Genomic DNA, 13,376 nt, shown 5'->3' with positions numbered 1-13,376 from the left:
GAAATGGCAGTCCTTGTTCTCACCAGCCCATGGAGCATGTGCAAGGTACCTGCAGTTGCCAAACACTTTATGCCAGTTCATGTACTTTAAAGGAGGTTTGTCAACTGGAATTTTCTCCCCTGTACCAAAGTCAAATACAAAATGGTAAAATGAACATGTGGGAAGCTCTTAACCTTTCCTGTCTAGCCATGACACACTTGCTTACATTATTTATGGGACAGTTCTAGCTATTTTGGATTAATCAATCACTCTATTACAATGTCAAAGCTATGTTGTCAGGAATGGCGTTACTTCTTGGCTTCAAGGTAAAGAGTCCTTTCTGTCCTGTGTTGCTTATTCCACTTTCACCCACACACAAGACCTATCTGCTAATTTTGCCTCTCTTGACAAGACTCCATGCTCTTCAGTGGATGCCAGGTTTAGTGCAAGTCAATAGGGCTCTTTCGTCATGAAGAAAACAAACCACATACTAGGCTAAATTAGGTAGAGTAGGGCAAGCATATCAAGGAAAGTTTATTCCGTCCTGCCTCGTGCTGGTGAAACCACCAATGGATCCAGATTTGGAGTCCCAATTGAGGAGAGGTGCTGAGGAACTGGGGAGGGTGTTTAGAGAGCTCCAAGATGGTCAGGGTCCGGAGCCCATGACTACATGGAGAGGTTGAGGGAACTGAGCTTGTTCAGTCTGGCAGAGAGGAGGTTAGTCGAGGAGCTAACAGCCACCTACATCTGCTTGAAAGGACTTTACAAAGGCAACAGAGCCAAACTCTTCTCGACAGTGGCAGGCAGTATAAGGGGCTAGTGGCCACAAACTGTGTCTTGGGCAGCTCAGCTTGGACATTAGCCTCCCAGTGATGAAGTTTTTCTTGGCACTTTCACCCATCCCAGAGAGGCTCTAGAATCTCATGCTCCAGGGATTTGCGAGACACAGCTAGACAAAGCCATGGCTGACCTGATTTGGTGCTGGCTTTGAGACATTGGACTACAGGCCTCCATATGTCCCTTCCAAGCAAGGTTTCTGTCCTCTCCTCCCGTCATCTGTCACAATAGTTGCATTTCAGAGTGGTTTATTCTTGCTTTTTCCCTGCTTTTTCCATAGCTCTTTTAGTCTCTCTGTACCAATTATATTCATCCCCCTCAGTCTCTAAAATACTGCTCTTAAATTGTGCTTTTGAATGTGTCAGCCACCTCAACTTTTCTGTCATCACACTTCAGACTTACTCTTTGTCCTCAAAAGGGGGTTACGCTTCTCTGGTGTAGCTTCTCGATGACATATCCTTCTGCTCTCACCTCTTACCTTCTGTCTTCACTCCTTGGGTCTTAGATTTCCCCTTTTTCCTTCCTTGTGACTTTCCGGAGTGCCAGTTAGGATTTGTTCTTTCATGTTGATGTTAGTCTGAACACAGCATTCCTCTGAGCCCTTGAAACACTTCCTCTTTTCAAGACCTTAAATTTGAAAGCCCTTACCACATATAAACATGCCTGACTATAGAGCTTAGTGCACAGCACTTGCAGACTTCATTGCAACTGGGTTCTCGAGTTCTGTCTCCAAATCAGAGGTTGTTGCAGGGCTTGGTTTCAGGCAGGTTCAATTCTCTTGTTTCCTCAACTTTTGTGGTTTTGGATTTCTGTAGACATGCTTGAATCTGGGCAGACAGTGGGTTTAGAGCGGAGTTGTAAGTTCACAAAAATCAAATGTCACAAGTATGGATAAATCTCTCGGTTATGGTAGCAAGAAATGCCTCAGCAATTGCTACTGTAAGCTCAGGATTACAGTGTCCACCTTGAAGTTTCTTTATTAGCATTTGAAACAATTAAAAGAAGGGGCCCGGCCCTTGCTGACTGGTACCAGACCTGCCAGCTTAAAGCAGGTCACAGCAAAACCTCCTTGCCCCTTTGTCCTTCCAGCATGGGAAAATGCACTGTACAGCTGTTGGTGTGGGTCTTCAGGGTGAGACCTAAGCATGAAACCATGGTTTATGTGGATATAAAACCGCAATCTCTGTGTCTATAAATGACTTAGTCCAGAGCGTCAGTTTTTCCCTGCCATTGCTAATGGGAATATTTGTCTGTCGTCTTCTGTCCCAGAGCAGTTTTACGGTGCTTTTGTATTGTTTCAGGCATAGAGTTTGTTGCTGTCCTAACTTCTGTTTATAAAGCCAGTTTCACCACAGGGCAACATAAGCAGCGCTGAACCTTTTTGAAATTCTCTCCATAAATGACTAAAATAAAACTCCCTGCATGCATTGTCCTCTTTCTCTTTTTACTTATAAGTGTCATAATCATGATTTGTAAAAGTCACTTTTGAACACTTAAACACAGTGAAACTGTCTGTTTTATTGAGATTGTTAGTTCCCTGAGACAGAAATGGTGTTCTCTTCCTGTATGACACCAGAGAGAAGGTCTATGCTTAGCCGCTGATAATGATATAATTCATATCGCAATAATTTTTTTCTCTTTCTGCAGCCCCAGGCTGTCCAAACTTCCCGGTTGGGTTTTGAAAGATGGAAGCACATTTCTGGACAAGGTACTACACTGATGGTTAGAATTTTCTTGCCATGCAAAAAGCTACCTGACAGGTTAGGAGCTTGCACTGCAGGAACAGTACTTCCATGCTGACTCATTGCAAAGGTTTCTATGCGTACCCTTACCAGCCATGATGTCCTTGCAGAGCAGAACATTTTGAAACAAAATGCTAATAGCAACTCTGAGGCTTTCAATCTTCAGAGGTAGCATAGCTTTTTAAAAAATCCTCTTAAAATGCAGAAATAATCAGTATGAATATTTTCTTGTTTCATGGAGCTCTATAAACAATAGTGCTTTGCCTTCTTACAGTGCCTTTTATTCAACAATTTCATTTTTTCTGACACTAAAGCTTCATAGCGTGCTTATAAATGAGATCGGTATCATATCCTTTTTAAGGCAGGAGAACTATGAGAAAGTGAATGGTTTGCTCATGGGAGGTCTCTTATGGAGGAAAAGCATGTCTTTGGCCTCTGAAATCAACATGTGTTCTGCTGCTGGACATAGCAGGGAGGATATTACCTCCAGCCTCTTAATTCTAAGACACAGGACTTAGCTACATGAGAGAGAGAGAGTTTTTTTCTCCCCTCACCCCTTTTCATTACATTAGTTTTGTAGGCAGAATTTATCTGGGGCTTCAACCAAAACTAGGCACTGCAGTGTCCAGCTTGATCTGCCATAGGGGAACAATGAACACAAAAATATGTCAGATGTTAGTAAAATAGGCCGATACATTTCAAATGTGTGCAGCGATAGGTATTGGTAGAGAAAATACTGTTTTAATAGACTGTTCTCTGACTATGTGAACATTAAAGGAAAACAGTAATAATAGTTGCTTCTGTAGGGGACTTTGAGGTAGACAAAATAGATTGATCTGATTTTTACAAGCAAGGGAGCTGAAGATCATAGATTAAAGATCTGATGTTTCTTCTCATTGGAGACAAAAGAAACTGTATAGGCAGCATTTCTGTTAGTAAAATAGCAACAGCTCTATTCAGAGCACATGCTAACTGGCAATCGCAGAGCTACAGAGGTTCAGTGACAGGAGTGGAGTTGCCCAGTTTGAGTTCCCTGGAATTTGTTTCTCCTGAACCCCAGGCTTGGTGTCAGAGCTTTGGGCTCCGTTCCGTCCAAGGAATGGATAGACTGTCAGTGTATTTTTATATGTGATGTATTTACATTTCTGTGGTACTGTTGCTACGGTGTGTGCTCAGGAGAATTCTTCAAACTTGCACAGCATCAATGGAAATTCTGTGTTAAAGGTTCAAGTCAATGGAAATCATGTGTTAAAAATTCAAAGGCAGCACCTCTTGCCTTCACCTTGACCATTGTAACTGCTTGGAATGGTAAATTCTTTGACCCATGCTGGAAAAAGGCAAAGGAGGGAGTCAAAGGGGGGTGTTTTATCATGTCGGGTGGACATTCCTGTTATAGCACTCTCTGGATGACAGTTATAAAACTTAAGTCCTGGAGAGGCATTGAAATGTGCTGCAATCTAGTTTTAATCATTTTGAACTCCCTTGAGATGAGGTTAGGAGACTTCTGCCACTAGATGTAATTGCTCATTCGTTATTAGTTGGCAGGTGCACTGTAATTATTAAGAATTGGATTCAATCATTAATTCTGTCAGTCTGAAGCTGGCTGAGACCACTTGCTTTGGGACAAGCAAAAGAAGCATCCACGAGAGAAGGCAGAGTGCGTGATAGCTAGTCTGTGTGTTGTGTTAGGACTAGAGTTGTGAGTATTTTTGTTCCATATGTAATCCCGAAGAATGTGACAAAGATTTCTGATTTCAGCCTTGAAAAAAGAGGAAGAAAATAGAGGACTAGAGATCCAGCAGAGATAAATCTAACAAAAAATGCCATGTGGAGCTTAGATCCCCAGAAGAGGTTTCATCAAATGTTCTGAGACAAGAGGCTAAAAATTGCATTCTGCTCCTAATAAAACAGAAAAGGTTTGATGTTATTTAGAACCAAAACTGAATTCCAAACTTGTAAGAGAGCCAGGCCACTACAAAGGTGCTGTGCACACCTTCCAGATCAGGAGAGCAGCAGTTCCTAGAAGAGTGGTCTTCATGACCCACTTTTCAGTTCATACTTGTGATTCTGATAGACCAAGTCAACTCGCATCATTACAGATTTTCCAGCCAACACATCTGCAGTTGGAAGAGCAGAGAAAACGCAGCTTCATAGGACAGCACCTCCTTCATGGACCCGGCAAAAACAGCCAGGGTCTCTTTCCTTAACTACCAGAGTGCTGTCTCTGTTCCTCCAAACAAGGATCTGATCCCTTGGAGTACCAAGCAGCCTCATCTTGCATGAAAGCAATTTGAGCATATCTGCTTACAGCAAATTCTATCTAGAAGGGGGATAAACATAATGTAGTAATGGGCTGGAAATTACCTGTGATAAAGAAAACGTTTTGAAAGTGCAAAATCTGCTGTATTGGAGTAACATTGCATTGTATTTTTGTGTCTTCTCTGTTGATGTGCTTCTCACAGGAACTAAAGGAGTGCTCTGGCCATGTGTTTGTAGACTCTGTTCCTGAGTTCTGTTTACCAGAGGTGAGTTTATTCAAAGCCTCACTGAAAAATGTGACTCCATTCAATCATGTGGAAGAAACTTGCTAAATAATTATTATCACTCATGCTAATTTGTTACTACTCATTAAATAATACTACTAAAACCTCTGTGTTAAGGTGCCACTAGTATCTATGACACTGGAAAAAGGGTGGAAACAGCCCTCAGCAATGGTTTTGGGAGATCTGGAAGGTCTACTTCAGCAGATCAATATCTGACAGAAGAATAAGACTTAACTGTCCCTTTTTGTAGGCTTTCCAAAGACAATATGACTGAGCTGGACTCGATTATGACAGGATACATGTGCTGATCTAGCTAAGGACAGTGAATGAAGACAAGGAAAGCTGCTTGTCTCTAACCACAGATGTATGACCTGCCTAGTGGAGTTCCCCTGGGGAGCCAACCGTGTGGTTAAGCCTCTGTTTGATTCTGCTGGGCTGCAGTCGGACGTGCTGTCCTGCCAGCAGCAAATTTAGGTTAAGTTTTGCTGCCACTTCAGCTATTCATCGCTGCCACTTTGAGGGAAGAACTGTACCCTTATATCCATTGACATAACTGCAAGCAGCTGCTTCTCAAGCTGTTTTTTTTTTTTTCAAGAATACCTGGGTTTAAAAAAAAAAGAAAGCAAGACTATTGAAAATGTTTGAATTAACTGGGCTTACCTGACTGGTCAAATTAACGGTGTATGTAGGAGAGCTGAAGAATTAAAAAGCCGAGCAGAGAGTGGTGGGGTGAATGATGGGGAATAGTCTGGGAATAGTATCCTCTTTCCTCAGCTGTGTTCGGACTCTGTGCTAACATCTGTTCTTTAATTTCATGTTGGCGATGTTTTCTCTGTCTTTCAAAGACAAAGGCGATTGCTTTTGGGCAGGGATTTTTTTTTTTTCTTTTCTGCCTGACCTTGACAGGAAGTACAAAACACTCCTGCAAGGTTGTTGTCATCTTGCTGGGATTCTGGCAATAGTGCTTCTGTCTGTTCATTCCATGAAACTCACCTCTTGCAGCTTCTCGCTCTTGTCATCTTGATTCTTCGAAGCAAGTCGGCAGCTCTGGTACTAGTTTTGACAAGTGATATCAACAGATCTGTGTGCAATTGCTTGTTTTCCCCAACAGGAATGGATATAATCCAATCACAACCACCCTCCGTCTATAATTCTGTGTTCTTGTGCGCTTTCTGGTTACTGTCCTGTGGAAGGGAGAGGTGTAGGAAGCACCTGTATGCCTAGAAAGTGCCATCATGTCCCAGATCTTGGGAAGAATGGAGTTTATGTTCCAGATTCCCTTTGGAATTGAGGCCATGCACAGGAATGGTAACCTGCTGGGGTTTAGGGTGCTTCAGCTAGGCTTTCTGGTTACTTTGTTGGGCTGGAAAATAGCCACATGTGTAGCTCTAAGTATGACTGATGGGGAGTTGGTGCATCATTATACCGGTGTCATCACTGAATCTAACTCTGTTTTCCAGCAATCCATGTTACAGCTGTAAGACAGCAACCAGCTGCCCATGTCACCGTTGTAGGGACTTTACAAACGGCCTCTAAAATGCTTTGGTTCCCAAAATTCCCAACAGATGCTGAGTCTAAGTCTCCGCAAGCATGAGGAGCAGCTCTGCCAGTGATTCACAGCTCACATCTCTAGCTTCACAGGCTCCCCTGTCTGGAGGAGAGTTCAGATGTCATGGCCAGCTGCATGCACCAGCAGAGTAGAAATGTTGCTGGTGTTTGTCAGCAAAGTATAAGAAGGAGCTTGTATGAAAGAGGCGCTGTCATCTTCTTTGTCTCCTTCCACACCGCTTCTTCTGAAGAAACTTGTCTGCAAAAGCAGTTAGTTTGAGAATCACAGTATCACTTCCAGGAACACAAATGTCAAAGAAAGCCAAGTTTTGAATGTAATCCAGAAGCCACAAGGTGATAAGAGGCTGTCTCAGCAGCAAAGTACACTTCCACATGTCAAGAGTGCAGGGTGCAGCCCTCTCTTTGCTTGGCAACCTTCTGGTCTCTCCTACTTCACATTCAGGAAACATTTTTAAACCTCTTCAGTTCATAGGCACTTTTAGTGAGACTGCCACAAGTCCCAGGGAAGATTTTACTTTGGTTTGGTTTTGACACCCTTTTCATCCTATTAGTAAATGCTTCTGGGATGCTGAGATGTGGGATGCTTAAGCTTGGAAAGTGGTATTCTGTGTCCTCCTGATGACTCGCTGGGCTGGGCTCCAGCTCAGGGCTGAGTGACTCCCCGTTTGATGGTCTGGACAAGGCTGAAAACCAAGCCATGAAGGGCCAGTGTGGTAGGAGCAGGCGTCAGCAAACTATTTGATACCATGTAGTGAGTTCTGCCTGGCAAGCTTAGTGAGATAAAAGGGTGCCCTGTCATGAACCTGAGGATGGAGTTTCACCTACTGTACTCAGCTTGGAGATCATGCCTCCCACATCAGCTGTGACCATGGATTGAAACCACGAACGCTTAGCTGTGAGTTAAGAAGCTTGTCACCAGAGCACTGTGTCAGCCCTCTGAAAAGCCAAGTGACCTACTTTCTTGCCTTTTTTATTCAAATTGCTGGACCAAGCCTTGTAATCAGATAATATGTGCTATGATGAGTGTTGAATTCCATTAGCTGCTCTATAATAACCAAGTTAGAGGTCATATATCTTGTAAATTTCTGACTTGACACCATTTGTGTTCTAACATTACCAGTAAATACTTCTAATTAAAATTCCTTTAACAATGGCAAGGTTTTGATAGCAGGGGGGGCTACAGAGGTGGTTTCTGTGAGAAGCTGCTAGAAGATGCCCCTGTGTCCAACAGAGCCAGTGCCAGCTGGCTCTGAGACGGACCCGCCGCTGGCCAAGGCCAAGCCCATCAGCGATGGTGGCAGCGCCTCTGGGGGAACAGAGTTAGGAAGGGGTAAAAAAATGGCAACAGCAACTGCAGCCGGAGAGAGGAGTGAGAAGATGTGAGAGAACAGCCCTACAGCCCCCAGCCCGGGGCAGGAGGGCTCCGGGCGCCGCAGCAGAGGGTCCCTGGCAGCCCCTGGGGAAGCCCCCGGGGAGGCCAGCTGTGCACCTGCGGCCATGGAGCTCCACAGGGGAGCAGATCTGCACCCGCACCTGGGGAGGGCCCCACGCCGGAGCAGGGGGATGCCTGAAGGAGGCCGTGACCCCGTGGGCAGCCCGTGCTGGGGCTGGCTCCTGGCAGGGCCTGTGGCCCCGTGGGGAGAGAGAGGAGCCGCGGCTGGAGCAGGTTTGCTGGCAGGACCTGGGACCCTGCGGGGGCCAGGCTGGAGCAGCCTGTTCCTGAAGGACGGCACCCGTGGGGGGACCCAGGCTGGAGCAGTTGGTGAAGAACTGCGGCCCGTGGGAAAGACTCACATTGGAGAAGTCCGTGGAGGACGGTCTCCTGTGGGAGGGACCCCAGGCTGGAGCAGGGCAGCGGGTGAGGAGCCTCCCCCTGAGGAGGAAGAAGCGGCAGAGACAGCATGTGACGGACTGACCACAGCCCCCATTCCCCATCCCCCTGCGCCGCTCGGGGGGAGGAGGGAGAGAAATGGGGAGTGAAGGTGTTTCTAGATTTTAGGTTTAGTTCTCATTACCTTACTCTGATTTCATTGGTAATAAATTAAACTAATTTTTCCCCAAGTCGAGTCAGTTTTGCCTGTGATGGTAATTGCTGAATGATCCTGTCCTTATCTCAACCCACAAGCCTTTTGTTATATATTCTCTCCCCTGTCCAGCTGAGGAGGGGAGCAAGCTGCTAGAGCAGCTTTGGCCAGCACAAGGTGTCCTGCCAGGGTCAACCCACCGCATGTGTGAAATCTTCTTTCACTCTCTGAACTGCTGCCTTAACTGTCACATCAAAACAAATTGGACCTACACGACTGTTTTGTTGTATCCTGTGAATAAGCTTAATCTCCTGCTGTAGAAAATGTGAATGACAAAGATGCAGAGCATTTTGTTTGGGGAAAATATGAGAATTATTTTAAGCATATGAATAAATACAATCTACATTCATCTCTCTTACTTGCCTGGGGTACAGTATCATGTGCCACATAAAAAATAGGAGGCACCCTGCTAAATAGCTACTGCAGAAGTTTTGGTGTCTGCACAGTGTTCCTCCCTAAGGAAGCGCACACATCAGTTCTTTGATAAAAGTGTAATCATCATGCCTCTCTTAACGGCAGCCATTTCATTACATGAAAGACAGCCAAACCCAGGACATGGTTTCCTTTTCAGATTTGAGAAGGAAATAATTTCAAGGGGCTTTTTAAATAAAGCTTGTTAATTTAAAGGAAACATTAATCTTTGCCACAGCTTAGACATGCCCCCCCTTTTTTTATAAACCTATTACATTCCTGCAATATTAACTTAAAAAAAAAAAGAACAAGAAGTTTTTCTGCCATTGCTTAAACTGCATGAAGGGTTACATGTTGCTTATCTCTTTCCTCTGTTTTCAGACTGAGCTGCTTGACCTCTCCACAGTAGATGTAATCTTGATCTCAAACTATCACTGCATGATGGCATTGCCCTATATCACAGAGTACACAGGATTCACTGGAACAGTGTATGCCACTGAGCCCACTGTTCAAATTGGCAGGTAAAAAGCCCCCTAATATTCTCTACTCCTCTTTCATCACTGCTAAGGAAAAGGTATAAAGGACAATATGGGTAAAGGAGTGGTGTCTAATGTTCCGAAGAGGCTCTTAGGCAGTAGCTGAACGTCAGCCAAGTCCTTAGTGCTGCAAATGTGTTAACTCAATGTTTCCCAACCTCTGGAACCATCTGTCTTCAACATTTACAGCAGGTGCTTTGTGTTGAGTCCAGCCAGTAGATGTGGGAAGGTAGATCTTGCGTGGGCTGAGACACCTTGAGCAGCAGTTACCATATAGCCAACTTCAAACCTTCAAAAACCATGAATCAAAGATCTCTCCTGCTCCTCTCTGCTCCCCTTAAACAAAAGAGGAATCACCAATCTTTTCAATAATAAATGACTAAATTTATTGCCTTGTAGTTTTTCAGCATTTGAAATTCCTAAAATCGTACTTTCCTCCATACCATGGAAGGGCATTTAAACTGTCTTCATCCCAAATGACAGTTGAGATACAGAACTCCAAAGAAAAGCGCTAGGAAAAACAGCAGAAATATGAAACTGAAGTAGAAAATATAAGACCTGACAGTGCAGTCAAAAACTTAATACTTGGTCATCAAATTTGGCTGTCTTTTTTTACAAAGTTGCCTGTTGATTGGATAAGTCAGTACCAAAGGCTGCAGGTTTAGCCCTCCATGAAGTCTTAAGTGGACTTGGTGCATCTCTCGTGCAGAACAGCTGCCATGTTCAATACTTAGAAAGCAGATTAGGCCCCGGTATCTGAACTACTCTGTAAGCACTTTAGGGCAGGAATCTTTGTCTATTAAATGCCCTGTGCAAACTTTCCACACTAGAGTAATTCTTTCTATGTGTAAAAACAAACAGAAACTGAGGGCCCTTGTAGGAGAAAGGAATTGTATAAATATGAACTAGCAGTAGACCTCTGGGGTATTGCCGGCCCATAGCTGAAGATAACAAGCATAGTCTTGTTGGAGAGTATACTGGTGTGGTTCTCCCCACCCCAAGTAACTCCAGATGCCATTCTTCTGCAGCAAGGGGAAGCATGCATACAGTTACAAATGCCGTTTAATTTTGGGCAGTGAAATCTGCAGTGTCAATTTTTAATGACTGACATCTTTTTCTGTCTCAGATGCTGTATTGTGCATTTCTAGATGCACTCTGACAATGTGCTTGGCTTCTCTAAGTGATAGACAGGCATCAGCTAATGAGTTTTCATTGTATATTTTGTCTTATTCCATATGACAAGCAGTCAGTAACGAAGAAATCATCTTGTACAGCAGGAGATAGATTTGGGAGTTCCTCTTGTCCTGCCACTTTCCAAATAACCATAACCCAGTGTGCCAGATCCTCTGCTGGCGCAACCAGGCAGACAGAATTGGGCTAGCTTGAGCTTGAAACACTCAGTGGAGAAACGGGTATAGTATTGGTGAGGCATAATTGCTGCAATGCCTCTGCAGGAAGAACCCATCTTTAAAACTGCCTAATAGTCTTAGAATTTGTGTGGTATTTTGGAAACTTTGGAGACAACGTTCTCTCCTGTGTGAAAGGCTGCAATACTGATTTAGTGATGATGTCTTTTCAGACTTCTCATGGAAGAATTGGTGAATTCCATTGAACGTGTGCCAAAGGCTCAGTCTGCCTCCATGTGGAAGAACAAGGACGTACAGAGGTAAGGAACAAGCCACCGGGAAAGGGTGGTTGTCCTAAAACACTAACCAACGTTTAGAATTCACTGTAATGATGGGTCAGCTGCTACGATTTGAGATTGCTGCTACCATTAAGCAGAAAAAAAAGCCTAAGAGGTTTACACTAGGACTCCGTGGGTCGGTTCTTTCTTTAATTGTTTGCACATTGTTGATCTTCCAAACAGCCACACAAGTTTGATTCTGGGAGGAAGATATGGTAACACATGTCTCCCCTGAGGTCCCCTCACATAGTTTAGTTCCATGTTGGTAGTTATAAACAGCAGATTTTTGTGTTTACATCATAAAAAGTTGTTGAAATTAACAAGCTATTTAAATTTAATTATATTGCATTGGAATAATTTTAATTTAAAATTATATTTACATTCATGTTTGCTGAAATGCTAAGAAAGCCAAGACACAACTGTTGGAAGTCGCTGGTGGCCAATCACAGAGCAGTGCCACCTTTCTTCCCAGGGCTCTTTTATACTTGGGATGACAGAGTTGGTTTTTTGCTTTCTTTCAAAGCATAGAAACAAATTGAAATTTGAATAAAAATGGGTAGTTGGAAACTCCATGTCCATCATTTCATCTATATGTAAAAACAAGGTGCTCAAAACAGATTTTCTACATCTAAAATTCTGAAAGCTTATATAATCTAAAAATTACCCATACAGTTTATAATTGCAGATAATGCTTTCTTTGGAAATAAAAACAACTTTAGGTGCACAACATGTTTGATGGAGGAGACAGTTTTGTTTTTAGCATGTATTGAAGATAAAGCCTGTTAATTAGAAAGTTATTTTTAAAAGCTACTTTGTGCATTTTTAATTGATCTCCTATTTTCTATTCCTATTTCTCAACGTGGCTTGATTTAAAAGTTCACGAAAAATGAATTATTCTGTACAGTATTAAAGTAGTCTTGACATTTTCCAAGATCACAAAGCAAAGAAATTAAAAATCCAAATTAACATATGTTTAACTATATATTGTACTCCCCTGCTGAGCTTAGGAGCAGTCTTATCTCAGCACTGTAACTGTCACTCTTCTGAAGGCAGTAAGTAAAACACAGATGTAAAACAAACCTAAAGACAATAAAATTGATCAGGATTTTGTGCTGGTTGATGTATACGCTGATCGTAATAATGTGGGGGTTTTTTAATTTTGGAGTCCGCTGGCCTGACCATAACCACTCCTGAAGCTCACAGTGATGTGAAGAGAGAGGACTGGAGCCATTATTCTCATCACACTACTGCATGAGTTTTGTATGCATGGTTTAAAGGAGGATCATATATCTTAGAGCTCACTTTCCTGGTGGTCGTATTTTAGAAGAAGTGCTGTCTAGCACTTTGTATGCTGTTGACTATTCCAGAGGAGCACACAGAGGTGTCATTTTTGTTCTGATTCAACTGCTATAGAAGGCTAAAGTCTTTTTGTTGGGCAGTGTTTAAAATACATTTTATTGTCTTGTATTGCTTGGGAAGTACCCTAACATTGACACTTCCTCTTCGCTGCTATCAAGTAGCTGTTGTAATGGGGTACCAATGGAGGTAGGAGGAAGGTATAAGAGCCCACCTCTGGGGATAGACAGGACCAACCCTTCTGTCCCACTTACAAGACCTCTGTAGAGCACAGAGCACTGCCACAATATCGTATGTTGTTGGGAACCTTGATCAGATGGCAGGTCCCTCAATTTTCATCAGTAAAATGCACACCTTGCCCAAATATGAGATAGAGGCAGAGCAAAGAAATGCTAGTGGGGATAGCAGAATGTAACTAGTAGCTCTGCAGCTATTTAGTAACATAAGTCTATGTATCATAAACTCTGCCTTGAGGCTGGTACGAACCAGTGTTGTCTATGAACTGGAACAGGGGGACAAATCTGAATTCCCTTTCCAACTGTGCTCCACCTGTGCTCCGAGTTTCCCCCTTCAGCTCCCTATGCTTCTGTAAAATGGAGCTCCTATCCATCATAGAGGGTATTCTGGGACTTAAT

At 43.3% G+C, this 13,376-nt stretch overlaps 1 protein-coding gene across 3 annotated transcripts in view; it reads left to right on the top strand.

Moving 5' to 3' along the window:
• Positions 1–13,376, top strand: part of INTS9 (integrator complex subunit 9) — a gene marked incomplete at both ends in the record, with an annotated part of 69,776 nt that overhangs the window by 2,402 nt on the left and 53,998 nt on the right. For 2 of the 3 annotated variants that reach the window (XM_081997859.1, XM_081997858.1), the window contains 4 exons: positions 2,464–2,524; positions 5,021–5,083; positions 9,547–9,686; positions 11,281–11,367. In XM_081997859.1, coding sequence (XP_081853985.1) covers positions 2,464–2,524; positions 5,021–5,083; positions 9,547–9,686; positions 11,281–11,367 — 351 coding nt within the window. The remainder of the gene's footprint in view (positions 1–2,463; positions 2,525–5,020; positions 5,084–9,546; positions 9,687–11,280; positions 11,368–13,376) is intronic. The other variant, XM_081997860.1, reaches the window with a different exon arrangement.

Source organism: Phaethon aethereus, assembly GCF_964289735.1.
Source record: "Phaethon aethereus genome assembly, chromosome: 3".
NCBI lineage: Eukaryota > Metazoa > Chordata > Aves > Phaethontiformes > Phaethontidae > Phaethon > Phaethon aethereus.
Note: the sequence above shows the minus strand (reverse complement) of the source record. Positions and strands in the feature narration are given on the sequence as shown.